Source organism: Petromyzon marinus, chromosome 40, assembly GCF_048934315.1.
Source record: "Petromyzon marinus isolate PM22_M1 ecotype Great Lakes invasive population chromosome 40, UKy_Petmar_22M1.pri1.0, whole genome shotgun sequence".
Taxonomy (NCBI): domain Eukaryota; kingdom Metazoa; phylum Chordata; class Hyperoartia; order Petromyzontiformes; family Petromyzontidae; genus Petromyzon; species Petromyzon marinus.
In genome coordinates, this window is record NC_133706.1 from 12357946 (window position 1) to 12373437 (window position 15492).

At 52.9% G+C, this 15492-nt stretch overlaps 1 protein-coding gene across 2 annotated transcripts in view; it reads left to right on the forward strand.

Moving 5' to 3' along the window:
* The window catches only part of LOC116950822 (tumor necrosis factor alpha-induced protein 8-like protein 1), an 82570-nt gene that overhangs the window by 42187 nt on the left and 24891 nt on the right, over positions 1-15492 (forward strand). The window contains exon 1 of one of the 2 annotated variants that reach the window (XM_032968909.2): positions 13659-14457. The exons of the other annotated variant lie outside the window; for it this stretch is intronic. Coding sequence (XP_032824800.1) covers positions 14361-14457 — 97 coding nt within the window. The 5' untranslated portion in view covers positions 13659-14360. Of the gene's footprint in view, positions 1-13658; positions 14458-15492 lie in introns of those variants that run through there. 2 annotated transcript variants of the gene reach the window in all.

Here is a 15492-nt window from a genome sequence, read left to right on the forward strand (position 1 = left end):
CGACAAATCGCTAACCTTAAACACCCAGTCATTTATAAAGTTAAAGGCGGTATAGTACTATAGTAATAGAGCAAGTGCAGAATCACTGAATCGGAATTGATAGCTTGAAAGGATTTAGCGCGGGGCCCTTGGAAGTGCGGGGCCCGTAGCTACATATATGTAGCTGCCACATACATATCTGTACATATATGTATGTAGCAGCTACATATATGTAGCTGCTACATATATGTAGGATAATCCGGAACTGGGAAGCACTGTGGAGCAGTCTCCCACGACTCATCGCTGCGAGGGTAACGGCTTTAATCCGACAGTGGATTGAACAATACAGACAGGGCCCCCCGGGGTTGCGAAAGACGCGACTTGCAGGAAATCCCAACATTACGCAAACGCTCCCATAAGTCGTGTTAAACAAAAAGAATATTCAATGCGCGGAAACGTTTGCGTAAGTTCCGTGAGTACGGGTCGTGCGGCGCGGTGAGGTTGCGGATGAAGACCGTGGAGTGAAGTGTGAGGCGGGGCAGCCTTAAGGCGGGCTTCACTCGGATTCAGGTGAATGGAATTCATCGGTGATTTCTGGGGGGAAATTGGTCAGTTTCCGACATACGGAAAATATCGGTTTACTGCGGATCGTTCTGGGGAATCTAACACTCCCGTAACCCGGGGACTGTATTGACACTGTCGGAGGAATCCGATGAGCTACAAAGCTCTTTTTCACAGATGTCCAGTCGGGGCGGGTAAGAAACGTCACGTGACAGCAAACAGTCCAAAACACGACGGGGGTACGGAGTACCGGACCCCTCCCGGCTCCATGTGCAGCGTGTGGTGGTGGTGGCCGGTGGTGGTGGTCGTGGTGGCCGGTGGTGGTGGTCGTGGTGGCCGGTGGTGGCGACCTGTAGGCCAGCGAGGGTTGGTGGATGACTGCACGTGGTTGGTGGATGACTGCACGTGGTTGCTGTGAAACTCCCCTCCCGTGAGCGTCGAGGAGGCTGCCGTGCTCTGGCTCCCCAGGAGAATGCCGTGCAGCAGAGGGCCGACTAATCTCCATCTGCCACTTAGGTATGGCGGGATAGAGTTTCCTCCCACGAGGTAATGAACGCTCGCCAATTGGCTGAAAACATTGCACTGTAATAGAGGACCGCAGAGCTTGGGCAATTGTTATGGGTGCCCGTTCGCTGCCAGGCCGCTGCCTCCCAGCGCGAAGTCTGCGGCGATGACGAGAGAGACGCAATGTAAACGTCAACATCCGTCATTATTATTACTACTACTACTCACCACCACCACTCACCACTACTCACCACTACTACTACTCACCACCACCACTCACCACTACTACTCACCACTACTCACCACTACTACTACTCACCACCACTACTCACCACTACTCACCACTACTACTCACCACTACTACTAGTCACCACTACTACTACTAGTCACCACCACTACTCACCACCACTACTACTACTCACCACTACTACTACTACTCACCACTACTACTACTCACCACTACTACTACTCACCACCACTACTCACCACTACTCACCACTACTACTCACCACTACTACTAGTCACCACCACTACTCACCACTACTCACCACTACTACTCACCACCACTACTACTCACCACTACTACTAGTCACCACCACTACTAGTCACCACCACTACTACTAGTCACCACTACTACTAGTCACCACCACTACTACTAGTCACCACCACTACTAGTCACCACCACTACTACTAGTCACCACCACTACTACTAGTCACCACTACTACTAGTCACCACCACTACTACTAGTCACCACCACTACTACTAGTCACCACCACTACTCACCACCACTACTACTACTCACCACTACTACTACTACTCACCACCACTACTCACCACTACTCACCACTACTACTAGTCACCACCACTACTACTACTCACCACTACTACTAGTCACCACCACTACTCACCACTACTAGTCACCACTACTACTAGTCACCACTACTACTAGTCACCACCACCACTACTCACCACCACTACTCACCACTACTACTCACCACCACTACTACTACTCACCACCACTACTAGTCACCACCACTACTAGTCACCACTACTACTAGTCACCACTACTACTACTCACCACCACTACTAGTCACCACTACTACTAGTCACCACTACTACTAGTCACCACCACCACTACTCACCACCACTACTCACCACTACTACTCACCACTACTACTACTCACCACTACTACTAGTCACCAGCACTACGACTAGTCACCACCACTACGTCTACTCACCACCACTATTCACCACTACTACTCACCACCACTACTACTACTCACCACCACTACGACTACTCACCACCACTACTAGTCACCACCACTACTACTACTCACCACCACTACGACTACTCACCACCACTACTACTCACCACTACTACTAGTTACCACCACTACGACTACTACTACTCACCACTACTACTACGATTACTAACCCCGTGCCCAAGCGCCGGCTGGCCCAGTAGCACGTGTCACAAGTGTCGCGCGCAGCCGCTAGGAGGCAGCTGAGCTCCGGCGCGGCGCCGCCGCCGGCTCCACCCTCCAGCCTCCCGCCCCCGCCTCCACCTCCACCGCCATCCGGAGAGTTGAGCCGTGGCCAGTGCCGGATTATCCCAGCAGCACAGGCAGCTGCACGTGCAGCACAGGCAGCTGCACGTGCAGCACAGGCAGCTGCACGTGCAGCACAGGCAGCTGCACGTGCAGCACAGGCAGCTGCACGTGCAGCACAGGCAGCTGCACGTGCAGCACAGGCAGCTGCACGTGCAGCACAGGCAGCTGCACGTGCAGCACAGGCAGCTGCACGTGCAGCACAGGCAGCTGCACATGCAGCACAGGTAGCTGCACATGTCGCTACGGGCCCGCACTTGCAAGGGCCCTGCGCAAAAATGCTTTAAATATCTCAATTCCGGTTAAGTAATTCTGCACTTGCTCTATTACTATAGTACTATACCGCCTTCAACTTGTATGAACGACTGGGTGTTTAAGGTTAACGATTTGTCGTATTATCTGGATGTGTAGCAAATGAAAAAATACAATTACTTTACTATGCAAGTAAAAAATGTGTGTTTTTATAGATTTGTTAAAATTAATTGAGGGCCCCTTTACAACATATGCTACAGGCCCCGCACTGGCTTGATCCGACACTGGCTTGATCCGTTCGTAAGTCGATTTGTTCGTAAGTCACTCCTGTCGATTCCAAACCTTTTATACGGAATGTACACTAAACACGGGGAATGAATTTAAAAGTTGTATAATCTCCTGTAGCTGTCACTGGTTCTTCACGTTCTGCAGATGTAGATGCCAAACTGGTTCTTCATGTTCTGCAGATGCCACTGCCACCACCACCATCTATTGCGCGGTGGTTGAACTTACGACTCGAGGTTCGAACAGGCAACTGGACATTCGGACACGATTTGTTCGTATCTCTGAAAGTTCGTAAACCGAGTGTTCGTAAGTAGAGGAGTCCCGGTTAATATTTTTCTAAACATAAACCGTGGCACGGCAGTTGAAAAACAATGGGGCGAGTTTATAAAATCCCCGACCAGCAGCAGTTATAAACGAGCGCACCGCAGTTAGTCGAGAGGTGGTAGGCAGGTCGCGTGCGGCGGGGTAACATGTGGGCACTCCCACTTCTCCCAAGAAGAAGAAGTCTTACCCCGTGGACCAAAATGACCCTCTCATGCGGCTCTCCAAAGCTCCCTCTAGTGGGAGGGCACTTCCACCAGCAGTGCCCCACGCAAAGCCATTTCAGGGCTGTGCCTTTGCCTCCACTTGAGGAAACCCGCGCTAACATCATTGGAACATTGTGCAATGCACTTTCGATACCTTTTTTTATTGCATCATCTCCCCACAGATGGCCTCACAATTAACTTAATAACAATTTTTGTTTGTCTTCATCCGCTCCGTCGGCCTACTCTCGACAACAGCCTGAAGCTGCTGCTGCTGCTCGTTTCGTGCAGTGCGACGCGGTGTGGCCCCACGGGGGAGGCGGATTTCCTTGGCTCTCGATTCCTTTGTTTTGGGTTCTCCCAGCCTGACTGCACTGAACTTTAAGTTGTTATCTCCGTGGTGCGGTGGGGGGTGTAAGTTTATCTCTCGCCCTCGGGATAGAAGATTTTTAATTGTCAATGCCCGGGTTGAGCCGGTTTGATGCAGTACTTGAGTGGGAGACCACGTGTGTGTGTGTGTGTTGAACTATGGCCAGAACCGGAGGGAACTGGAGAAAGAAACTGAACTATTTTTTTCAAATTGTATTTGACCAGGTAAGGCCCACTGAGCTATGTAGATGACCAGGTAAGGCCCACTGAGCTATGTAGATGACCAGGTAAGGCCCACTGAGCTATGTAGATATTTTTCAGAAGCGACCTGGCCAAAAATGATAGCCCAATGAAGTGGCTTATGTGGACATTGAAAGCAGCCGAATACTTTAAACGCGTTATGTTGATTCTAAATGTGGAGAGAAAACCCGGAGGATCCGGAGAAAAACCCACGTGACCATGGGGAGAGAGAGAGACATCCAAACTCCAAATATACAGCAGGCGTCAGGGTCGGGATCGAACCCACGACCTCCTGCATACCAGGCGATGGAGTTAACATCTCGCCATGGTGGAGTCCCAGAACGCAGAGGAAACCTGTGGAGAACAGAAAAGTGCCCGTGTCGGGATTCGAACCGAGGTGGTTCTTGCAGCGAGGCACGAATGTTCCTCCTCCGCGATCAAGTCACCTTGCCCGCCAGATACAAATGGCTAAACGCAGGGTCGTGTGAGTGGCACTTCCCATTAGGGATATGACTGTAACGGAAATAATATTAACTGTCAGTAGTTTTTCAGGCAATGACTGTGCTTCTTGATTTACGTTTTTATCAGCGAATGTGTGGAGTTGATTTTTTTTATCATCCGTGCTTTTGCACCACCGCCAACGCAGCGGCGGCAATATAACGAAGCAAATTCAGTGAGCGATGTTAATTCCTACACCGTTACGTAATGGCTAATGCGGCTCAAATGTTGTACAAATATAATTGAATCAATGCTTGCGATGAGAGAGAAAATAAGAACCCGAAAACGATTTAAATCGTAAGTTGTCGCCTCTCAACCTCAAAGTGGAGCCACACGGCAGTTTTAACCTTTCATTTGTGATGCTATCTCCATGCCGATGGGGATAGAGGTGGAGGCTTGCGTTGGTAATGACGCCAAATATGCCACGCGATGGATATTGTCCAATGACCTGCATTTTCCATTCAATTTAAAATCATAATTAAAAAATGTATACTTTCGTCCTTTTGTCAAGTGCCGACTGGATTCCCTACTGCTCGTCAGCCGTGACGTTTGTTTGACCATACTTCACCATACTTCACCGTAGTGATCATTGCAGATTGATTAAACGGGGTGGGGTGCGGCGGCGGGGGGCTTAGGCATAAATTGCCACCAATGTTCGCCGTGGCCTGGAATCAAACTCACGTCTCCTGGCTCGCAGTCACAGTGCGAGCAGTGCGCTCATCGCTGCACCACTCCACCACTCCTCCGCCCCCCACAAGTTTTATAATTACCCAAATGTATGCGTTTCTGGTGAGGGCGGTGCCGTGAAAATCATCCGTAATCATCTGACATGCGACGTGAATATTTAGTCTCATAGTTGTAATAATAAACAGCAGTCGTTCTGTGCTTGGTGGATGGCAAGGCGGGCGTGTGGGGGGTGTTGATTTTCCGGGAGGGTTGATGGGAGAGCGTGGATGGGAGAGTGTGGATGGGAGAGTGTGGATGGGAGAGTGTGGATGGGAGAGTGTGGATGGGAGAGTGTGGATGGGGGTTCATGAGAAGGGAAGCCACGTTTGGGTTCTGAGTCTGTGCCAGCTACAGTGCACCAGCAAGGCAGCTCAGTGAGCCAGCTATACAGGCAGTCAGACGGCAAGCCAGTCGGTAGCCAGCCAGTCAGACGGCAAGCCAGTCAGTAGCCAGCCAGTCAGTAGCCAGCCAGTCAGACGGCAAGCCAGTCAGTAGCCAGCCAGTCAGTAGCCAGCCAGTCAGTAGCGAGTTAATAAGTGAGGCAGGGAGACGCGTCAGTCAGCCAGTGAGTCGGTGAGCCAGTCGGCTAGTCAGTCCACTAGTCAGTCCACTTGGTGAGTCAGCCAGTCAGTCAGCCAGTGAGTCGGTGAGCCAGTCGGCTAGTCAGTCCACTAGTCAGTCCACTTGGTGAGTCAGCCAGTCAGTCAGCCAGTGAGCTGGTCAGTCTTGCGCGCCAGCCAGTCAGTCAGTGAGCCTTCCACAGGAGGAGGGTGCGGTTGTGAGGCGGGTGTCTGTGTGTGTGAGGAAGCCTGGTGTGAGTAGAGTGTTTCAGTGTCTGTGTGTGCGAGGGAGGCCTGGTGTGAGTAGAGTGTTTCAGTGTCTGTGTGTGCGAGGGAGGAGGCCTGGTGTGAGTAGAGTGTTTCAGTGTCTGTGTGTGCGAGGGAGGAGGCCTGGTGTGAGCAGAGTGTTTCAGTGTCTGTGTGTGCGAAGGAGGAGGCCTGGTGTGAGTAGAGTGTTTCAGTGTCTGTGTGTGCGAGGGAGGAGGCCTGGTGTGGGTAGAGTGTTTCAGTGTCTGTGTGTGTGTGAGGAAGCCTGGTGTGAGTAGAGTGTTTCAGTGTCTGTGTGTGTGAGGAGGCCTGGTGCGAGTAGAGTGTTTCAGTGTCTGTGTGTGCGAGGGAGGAGGCCTGGTGTGGGTAGAGTGTTTCAGTGTCTGTGTGTGTGTGAGGAGGCCTGGTGCAGGTAGAGTGTTTCAGTGTCTGTGTGTGTGTGAGGAGGCCTGGTGTGAGTAGAGTGTTTCAGTGTCTGTGTGTGCGAGGGAGGAGGCCTGGTGTGGGTAGAGTGTTTCAGTGTCTGTGTGTGCGAGGAAGCCTGGTGTGGGTAGAGTGTTTCAGTGTCTGTGTGTGCGAGGGAGGAGGCCTGGTGTGGGTAGAGTGTTTCAGTGTCTGTGTGTGTGTGAGGAGGCCTGGTGCAGGTAGAGTGTTTCAGTGTGTGTGTGTGTGTGAGGAGGCCTGATGCAGGTAGAGTGTTTCAGTGTCTGTGTGTGTGAGGAGGCCTGGTGCGGGTAGAGTGTTTCAGTGTCTGTGTGTGCGAGGGAGGAGGCCTGGTGTGGGTAGAGTGTTTCAGTGTCTGTGTGTGTGTGAGGAGGGCTGGTGCAGGTAGAGTGTTTCAGTGTGTGTGTGTGTGTGAGGAGGCCTGGTGCAGGTAGAGTGTTTCAGTGTCTGTGTGTGTGAGGAGGCCTGGTGTGGGTAGAGTGTTTCAGTGTCTGTGTGTGTGTGTGAGGCCTGGTGCGGGTAGAGTGTTTCAGTGTCTGTGTGTGCGAGGGAGGAGGCCTGGTGTGAGTAGAGTGTTTCAGTGTCTGTGTGTGTGAGGAGGCCTGGTGCGGGTAGAGTGTTTCAGTGTCTGTGTGTGTGTGTGAGGCCTGGTGCGGGTAGAGTGTTTCAGTGTCTGTGTGTGCGAGGGAGGAGGCCTGGTGTGAGTAGAGTGTTTCAGTGTCTGTGTGTGTGTGAGGAGGCCTGGTGTGAGTAGAGTGTTTCAGTGTCTGTGTGTGCGAGGGAGGAGGCCTGGTGTGGGTAGAGTGTTTCAGTGTCTGTGTGTGTGAGGAGGCCTGGTGTGAGTAGAGTGTTTCAGTGTCTGTGTGTGCGAGGGAGGCCTGGTGTGAGTAGAGTGTTTCAGTGTCTGTGTGTGCGTGAGGAGGCCTGGTGCAGGTAGAGTGTTTCAGTGTCTGTGTGTGTGAGGAGGCCTTGTGCGGGTAGAGTGTTTCAGTGTCTGTGTGTGTGAGGAGGCCTGGTGCAGGTAGAGTGTTTCAGTGGCTGTGTGTGTGTGAGGAGGCCTTGTGCGGGTAGAGTGTTTCAGTGTCTGTGTGTGTGAGGAGGCCTGGTGCGGATAGAGTGTTTCAGTGTGTGTGTGTGTGAGAGGAGGCCTGGTGTGAGTAGAGTGTTTCAGTGTCTGTGTGTGTGTGAGGAGGCCTGGTGCGGGTAGAGTGTTTCAGTGTCTGTGTGTGCGAGGGAGGAGGCCTGGTGTGAGTAGAGTGTTTCAGTGTCTGTGTGCGAGGGAGGAGGCCTGGTGTGAGTAGAGTGTTTCAGTGTCTGTGTGTGCGAGGGAGGAGGCCTGGTGTGGGTAGAGTGTTTCAGTGTCTGTGTGTGTGTGAGGAGGCCTGGTGCAGGTAGAGTGTTTCAGTGTGTGTGTGAGGAGGCCTTGTGCGGGTAGAGTGTTTCAGTGTCTGTGTGTGTGAGGAGGCCAGGTGCGGGTAGAGTGTTTCAGTGTCTGTGTGTGTGTGAGAGAGGAGGCCTGGTGCGGGTAGAGTGTTTCAGTGTCTGTGTGTGTGAGGCCTGGTGTGGGTAGAGTGTTTCAGTGTCTGTGTGTGTGTGAGGAGGCCTGGTGCGGGTAGAGTGTTTCAGTGTCTGTGTGTGTGTGAGAGAGGAGGCCTGGTGCGGGTAGAGTGTTTCAGTGTCTGTGTGTGCGAGGAAGCCTGGTGCGGGTAGAGTGTTTCAGTGTCTGTGTGTGTGTGAGGAGGCCTGGTGCGGGTAGAGTGTTTCAGTGTCTGTGTGTGTGAGGGAGGAGGCCTGGTGCGGGTAGAGTGTTTCAGTGTCTGTGTGTGTGTGAGGAGGCCTGGTGCGGGTAGAGTGTTTCAGTGTCTGTGTGTGTGTGAGGAGGCCTGGTGCGGGTAGAGTGTTTCAGTGTCTGTGTGTGTGTGAGGAGGCCTGGTGCGGGTAGAGTGTTTCAGTGTCTGTGTGTGTGTGAGGAGGCCTGGTGCGGGTAGAGTGTTTCAGTGTCTGTGTGTGTGTGTGTGAGGAGGCCTGGTGTGGGTGGAGTGTTTCAGTGTCTGTGTGTGAGGAGGCCTGGTGCGGGTAGAGTGTTTCAGTGTCTGTGTGTGCGAGGGAGGAGGCCTGGTGTGAGTAGAGTGTTTCAGTGTCTGTGTGTGTGTGAGGAGGCCTGGTGTGAGTAGAGTGTTTCAGTGTCTGTGTGTGCGAGGGAGGAGGCCTGGTGTGGGTGGAGTGTTTCAGTGTCTGTGTGTGTGAGGAGGCCTTGTGCGGGTAGAGTGTTTCAGTGTCTGTGTGTGAGGAGGCCTGGTGCGGGTAGAGTGTTTCAGTGTCTGTGTGTGTGAGGAGGCCTGGTGCGGGTAGAGTGTTTCAGTGTCTGTGTGTGTGAGGAGGCCTGGTGCGGGTAGAGTGTTTCAGTGTCTGTGTGTGTGTGAGGAGGCCTGGTGCGGGTAGAGTGTTTCAGTGTCTGTGTGTGTGAGGAGGCCTGATGCGGGTAGAGTGTTTCAGTGTCTGTGTGTGTGTGAGGAGGCCTGGTGTGGGTGGAGTGTTTCAGTGTCTGTGTGTGTGAGGCCTGGTGTGGGTAGAGTGTTTCAGTGTCTGTGTGTGTGTGAGGAGGCCTGGTGCGGGTAGAGTGTTTCAGTGTCTGTGTGTGTGAGGAGGCCTGGTGCAGGTAGAGTGTTTCAGTGTCTGTGTGTGTGAGGAGGCCTTGTGCGGGTAGAGTGTTTCAGTGTCTGTGTGTGTGAGGATGCCTGGTGCGGGTAGAGTGTTTCAGTGTCTGTGTGTGTGAGGAGGCCTGGTGCAGGTAGAGTGTTTCAGTGTCTGTGTGTGTGTGTGAGAGGAGGGAGTGAGAGCGTGAGACTGAGTGGAGGAGGGTGGAGCGGTGGTGTAGCGGTCAGCGCCCTCCGCTCCGAACCCGGCGACCCGAGTTCGATTCCCGCTCACGGTCAACACCAGCGACGATTATCTGAACCGGTCCTGGGCCTCCTCCCCTAGGTCGACTCAGCCTCAAATAAGTACCTGGTGCGGTGTGTAAACATCGCCACGAGGGAGACAAAGGCGGCCGTGCGTGGTGCTGGCCACCCACCCCCTCGTGTGCCGTGCCGGCCTTCATATAGCTGCTCGCTAACAGCACTTGCCCCTACAGTCTGTAAAGGCTATATGGGGGATCTTTGTATGGCTGTGTTGGTATCTGAGTGTGTGTATGGGTGCTCTGGTATGCGAGTGTGTTGGCATGTGTATGTGTATGTAGTTTTAGGTGTGTGCGGGCGAGTGTCAGTCAGCTGTGGAGATATGTAAACAGTATGCACTTAAAATCAGCTGGAACAGTCCGGAACACTGCTCCAGGAATTGTTTAATTATCATGTCCTATGTTACAAAAATAAACCTGTTTAGCGTGGAGTATGTGCCAATGGACGCAATAATATAGTGTTAATACTATTGTGGATAGGTATACCTTGCACTCTCGTGGGACGGCGGCGCTGGTGGTGCAGGGTGTTGTGGGATGGCGCTGGTGGTGCAGCGTGTTGTGAGACGGCGCTGGTGGTGCAGGGTGTTGTGAGACGGCGCTGGTGGTGCAGCGGGTTGTGAGACGGCGGCGCTGGTGGTGCAGCGGGTTGTGGGATGGCGCTGGTGGTGCAGGGGGTAGAGCGCTGCGCTGCGAACCCGGCGACACGAGTTCGATTGCCGCTCACGGCCATCACCCAGTGACCATTATCTGAACCGGGGCCTGAGCCTCCTCCCCTAGATCGACTCGGACTCAAATGAGTAGCTGGTGCGGTGTGTAAACATCGCCACTGGGGAGACAAAGGCGGTCGGGCGTGGTGCTGGCAAAGCTACCCCTCGTGTGCTGTTCCGGCCTTCATAGGTGCTACTCGCTAACAGCACTTGCCCCCAGCATTCTGTTACAGGCTATAGGGGGGATTTACGGGGGGGATCTTTATCTTCGTGAGTTATTGGATGATGAGGTGTATGTGACAGTGCTGGTGTTGGATGATGAGGTGTATGTGACAGTGCTGGTGTTGGATAATGAGGTGTATGTGACAGTGCTGGTGTATGTGTGTTGGTTTCTGGGTACACGTGTGTTGACGCTTCCAAATGTGTACGTGTGGGAGAGTGTAATTGTGCATATGATGGCGAGTGGAGTTCAATACGGTGACGAATATATTAACCGGTTCCTGGGCCTCCCTCCCATAGGTCGACTCAGCCTGAAATGAGTACCTGGTATAAACACGAGCACTGGGGAGACAAAGGCGGACGGGAGTGATTTCTAGCTGCACCACCACCATCATCTCGTGTGCCTTGGTTCTCTTCTCAAGTGCTCGCTAACGACACTTGCTCCAGGCAATCTTGTGTTGTAATCTTTGTTCTTAGTGTGTGTGAGTGCGTGTAGGAGGAGCGGTGGCGCAATGGTTAGCGCGCTGCGCTATAATCCCAGCGACAAGAGTTCGATTCCCGCTCACGGCCAACGCCAGTGACGATTATCTGAACTTGTCAGCCTTACCCGCCCTACTTGGCATCTGTGAAAAAGAGCTTCATAGCTCATCGGATTCCTCCAGTCTAAATACAGATTCTTCTTCTGAAACGACTACCTGTTGCGGTGTCTAAATATCGCCACTAGGAAGACAAAGGCGGCCGGGCGTGACCCTTTGTTCGTGTGCACCTCAATAGGTGCTCGCTAACAGCACTTGCCCCAACAGCCTGTTAAGGCTAAACGGGGGATCTTTGTCTTTGTATGCACGTGTGAGTGTGTGGGGCTGTGGGTGAGCGGTGGGGCAGCGGTTAGCGCCACGCTGGGCTACGAACCCGGCGACCCGAGTTCGATTGCCGCTCACGGTTTCACCCGGTGACAAATTTTCTGAACCGGTCCTGGACATCCCCTAGGTCGACTTAGCCACAAATGAGTACCTGGTGCCGGTGTGTAAACATCGTCACTGGAGAGACAAAGGCGGCCAGGCGTGGTGCTGGCCACCCATCCCATCGTGTGCCGTGCCGGCCTTCACAGGTGCTCGCTAACAGCACTTGCCCCTAACAGTCGGGGGATCTTTGTCTTTGTTGGGGTATACTGTGGATTTGTGTCGTTGTATACAACACTGTGTGTGAGTGGCTGTTGGGGTCTGCGCGGGGGATCTTTGTCTTTGTTTTTGGCTGGTGGGGTGGGGTGGTGATCGCGGTGGGGAGGGACGGCGCTGCGTGGTTATTAAAGCGGCTCCCTGTCCACCCCCTGCTCCCTCAGCCTTAGCAGCAGCAGCAGCAGCACGCTCCTCGACTAGACGGCACAACAGCCACCAACACCACCACCACCAACCAAGCCACCAGCTGCTGCTGCTGCTCCTCTTCCACAGCCTGCACACACCCAGCCTGCTGGGTAGAGACACAGCGAGCTGTGTTTGCTCGCCAGGCTCTCAGTCGAGACATCGCCTACTACGCCAGCCGTGGTAGTAGACTTGCGAGACGAGGGTGTAGTAGAGAGGAGTTGTTATTCTTGGTGTTGTTGTTGGTGTTGTTGTAGTGTGCAAGTTGCGTGTTATATTTAGTTGTTGACGTTTTGGGTGCAGGTTGTGAGGTAAATGTTATAGAGAGTGAGGTGGTGCAGGGTGTGAGGTAAATGTTATAGAGAGTGCAGGGTGTGAGGTAAATGTTATAGAGAGTGCGTGGTGCAGGTTGTGAGGTAAATGTTATAGAGAGTGCAGGGTGCAGGTTGTGAGGTAAATGTTATAGAGAGTGCAGGGTGTGAGGTAAATGTTATAGAGAGTGAGGTGGTGCAGGGTGTGAGGTAAATGTTATAGAGAGTGAGGTTGTGCAGGGTGTGAGGTAAATGTTATAGAGAGTGAGGTTGTGCAGGGTGTGAGGTAAATGTTATAGAGAGTGCAGGTTGTGAGGTAAATGTTATAGAGAGTGAGGTGGTGCAGGGTGTGAGGTAAATGTTATAGAGAGTACAGGGTGTGAGGTAAATGTTATAGAGAGTGAGGTGGTGCAGGGTGTGAGGTAAATGTTATAGAGAGTACAGGGTGTGAGGTAAATGTTATAGAGAGTGAGGTGGTGCAGGGTGTGAGGTAAATGTTATAGAGAGTGCAGGGTGTGAGGTAAATGTTATAGAGAGTGCAGGGTGCAGGGTGTGAGGTAAATGTTATCGAGGGTGCAGGGTGTGAGGTAATGTTATAGAGAGTGCAGGGTGTGAGGTAAATGTTATAGAGAGTGCAGGGTGCAGGGTGTGAGGTAAATGTTATAGAAAGTGAGGTGGTGCAGGGTGTGAGGTAAATGTTATAGAGAGTGCAGGGTGTGAGGTAAATGTTATAGAGAGTGAGGGGGTGCAGGTTGTGAGGTAAATGTTAAAGTTTGCAGGTGCGGTTGTGGAGTGTTTAGGGGACACATGGTAGGCTACCGCTTATAATTCCAGGCTCTATGTGCAGACTGTAGGTGCAGCCCACAGGATATACTTGTCGGTCATAGAATAGAGGCTACAGGATATATTTGTGTAGGATACAGGATACAGGTGCAGGATACAGGCTAAAGAGCACAGACTACAGAAGGCAGACAGACAGTGTGGTGCAGGATATAGCAGACAAACTACAGGGAGACAGGCTACAGGGAGACAGGAAACAGGCTACAGAGTGCAGTAGAGACGGGCTACAGGGAGACAGGAAACAGGCTACAGAGTGCAGTAGAGACGGGCTACAGGGTGCAGTAGACGGGCTACAGGGTGCAGTAGACGGGCTACAGGGTGCAGTAGACGGGCTACAGGCTGCAGTAGACGGGCTACAGGGTGCAGTAGACGGGCTACAGGCTGCAGTAGACGGGCTACAGGGTGCAGTAGACGGGCTACAGGGTGCAGTAGACGGGCTACAGGGTGCAGGCTGCAGTAGACGGGCTACAGGGTGCAGTAGACGGGCTACAGGGTGCAGTAGACGGGCTACAGGCTGCAGTAGACGGGCTACAGGGTGCAGTAGACGGGCTACAGGGTGCAGTAGACGGGCTACAGGGTGCAGTAGACAGGCTACAGGGTGCAGGCTGCAGTAGACGGGCTACAGGGTCCAGGAGACAGGCTACAGGGTGCAGTAGAGACGGGCTACAGGGTGTAGTAGACGGGCTACAGGCTGCAGTAGACGGGCTACAGGCTGCAGTAGACGGGCTACAGGGTGCAGTAGACGGGCTACAGGGTGCAGTAGACGGGCTACAGGGTGCAGTAGACGGGCTACAGGGTGCAGTAGACGGGCTACAGGGTGCAGTAGATGGGCTACAGGCTGCAGTAGACGGGCTACAGGGTGCAGTAGATGGGCTACAGGGTGCAGTAGACGGGCTACAGGGTGCAGTAGACGGGCTACAGGGTGCACTAGACGGGCTACAGGGTGCAGTAGACGGGCTACAGGGTGTAGTAGACGGGCTACAGGCTGCAGTAGACGGGCTACAGGGTGCACTAGACGGGCTACAGGGTGTAGTAGACGGGCTACAGGCTGCAGTAGACGGGCTACAGGGTGCAGTAGACGTGCTACAGGCTGCAGTAGACGTGCTACAGGCTGCAGTAGACGGGCTACAGGCTGCAATAGACGGGCGAGACATGGAGTCGAGTGAGCACGTCGTGTCGCCCCCTCTCTACCTGGACTCTGATGAGGGGAGCGGCTGCAGTGATGCCGAGCTGTCGGATCAGCCTGAAGGTGAGTCACCCCCTGGGCAGGAGGAGATGCCAAGTTGAGTGCCACGTGAATCTGTGGCTCTCTCAAAGCCTGTGAGAATCTTTGTCAGTCTGGGTCCTCTCAGTAATGCAACTCTATGGGGGTGCCGTGTAAGTTTGTGCGTCTCTATGGAAATCCTGGGTAGTAGTAGCCGCAGCCATAGCGAGAGGGGTACATCGGATGTGGTGTGCCGGGCGCAGAAATGTTTGTTCAGACCGGTCAGAAACCCTGGGAACGTGAATGGTCAGTTCGTTATCGTGATACACAGCTAGTGTATGTTGAACTTATTTCGTGCCGTACGAGCCAACCGTGCTAATCGGCGGTGCGTGGAAATTCAGCACGACGGCGAAAACCCACAGTCAGTGGTACCCCAGGGAACATGGAACCTTGGGCTAAGGTTGGTCTCACCACGTGCCAACGTTGGGCCAATGCCCGCATGTTTGAAGTGCATTTCGCTGTGAAAGTTCGCATTTGCGAATGCATGGTTCGGGAGGGGTGGAGAGAGTTATTTTTAATATAATGGTTGCTAAGCACAGGACCCCACAAGCCCAAAATTAAAAGCGGCCTACAGGAGTAAATAAAAAAAGGATATTTGGTGATCCTGCTTCTGCTGCGTTGGCAGTGGTACCACGAGCACGTTTTTGACAATGGCCCTTCTGAGCACATTTGGAGTCGATGGATAAGAATGTGACCGGCTTCATGACTTTCGCGAGGTTATTATAGTCGACGCTTATGGACAATGTGAGGGAATCCAAAGTGGAGCGGTGCGCGGGAAAAAGCTGAGAGAGAAGTGAAAGGTTAATCGGTGGTGTGCGTGTGGCCTTGCGGAATTTGCGCTGTCTGTGTTATTTTACGCTGTATGTTGTGTTATGGTTGTACCAACAAACCGTCTACTCTGCGAGTCCAAACAGCAATGTTTTAACATAAACCGTAGCCATGAATTGTCACCAGGCAGTACGGAAGGAAGGACACAGAGCTGAAAGAGTAATAATTTAATAACGGATACGAAGAATTTGT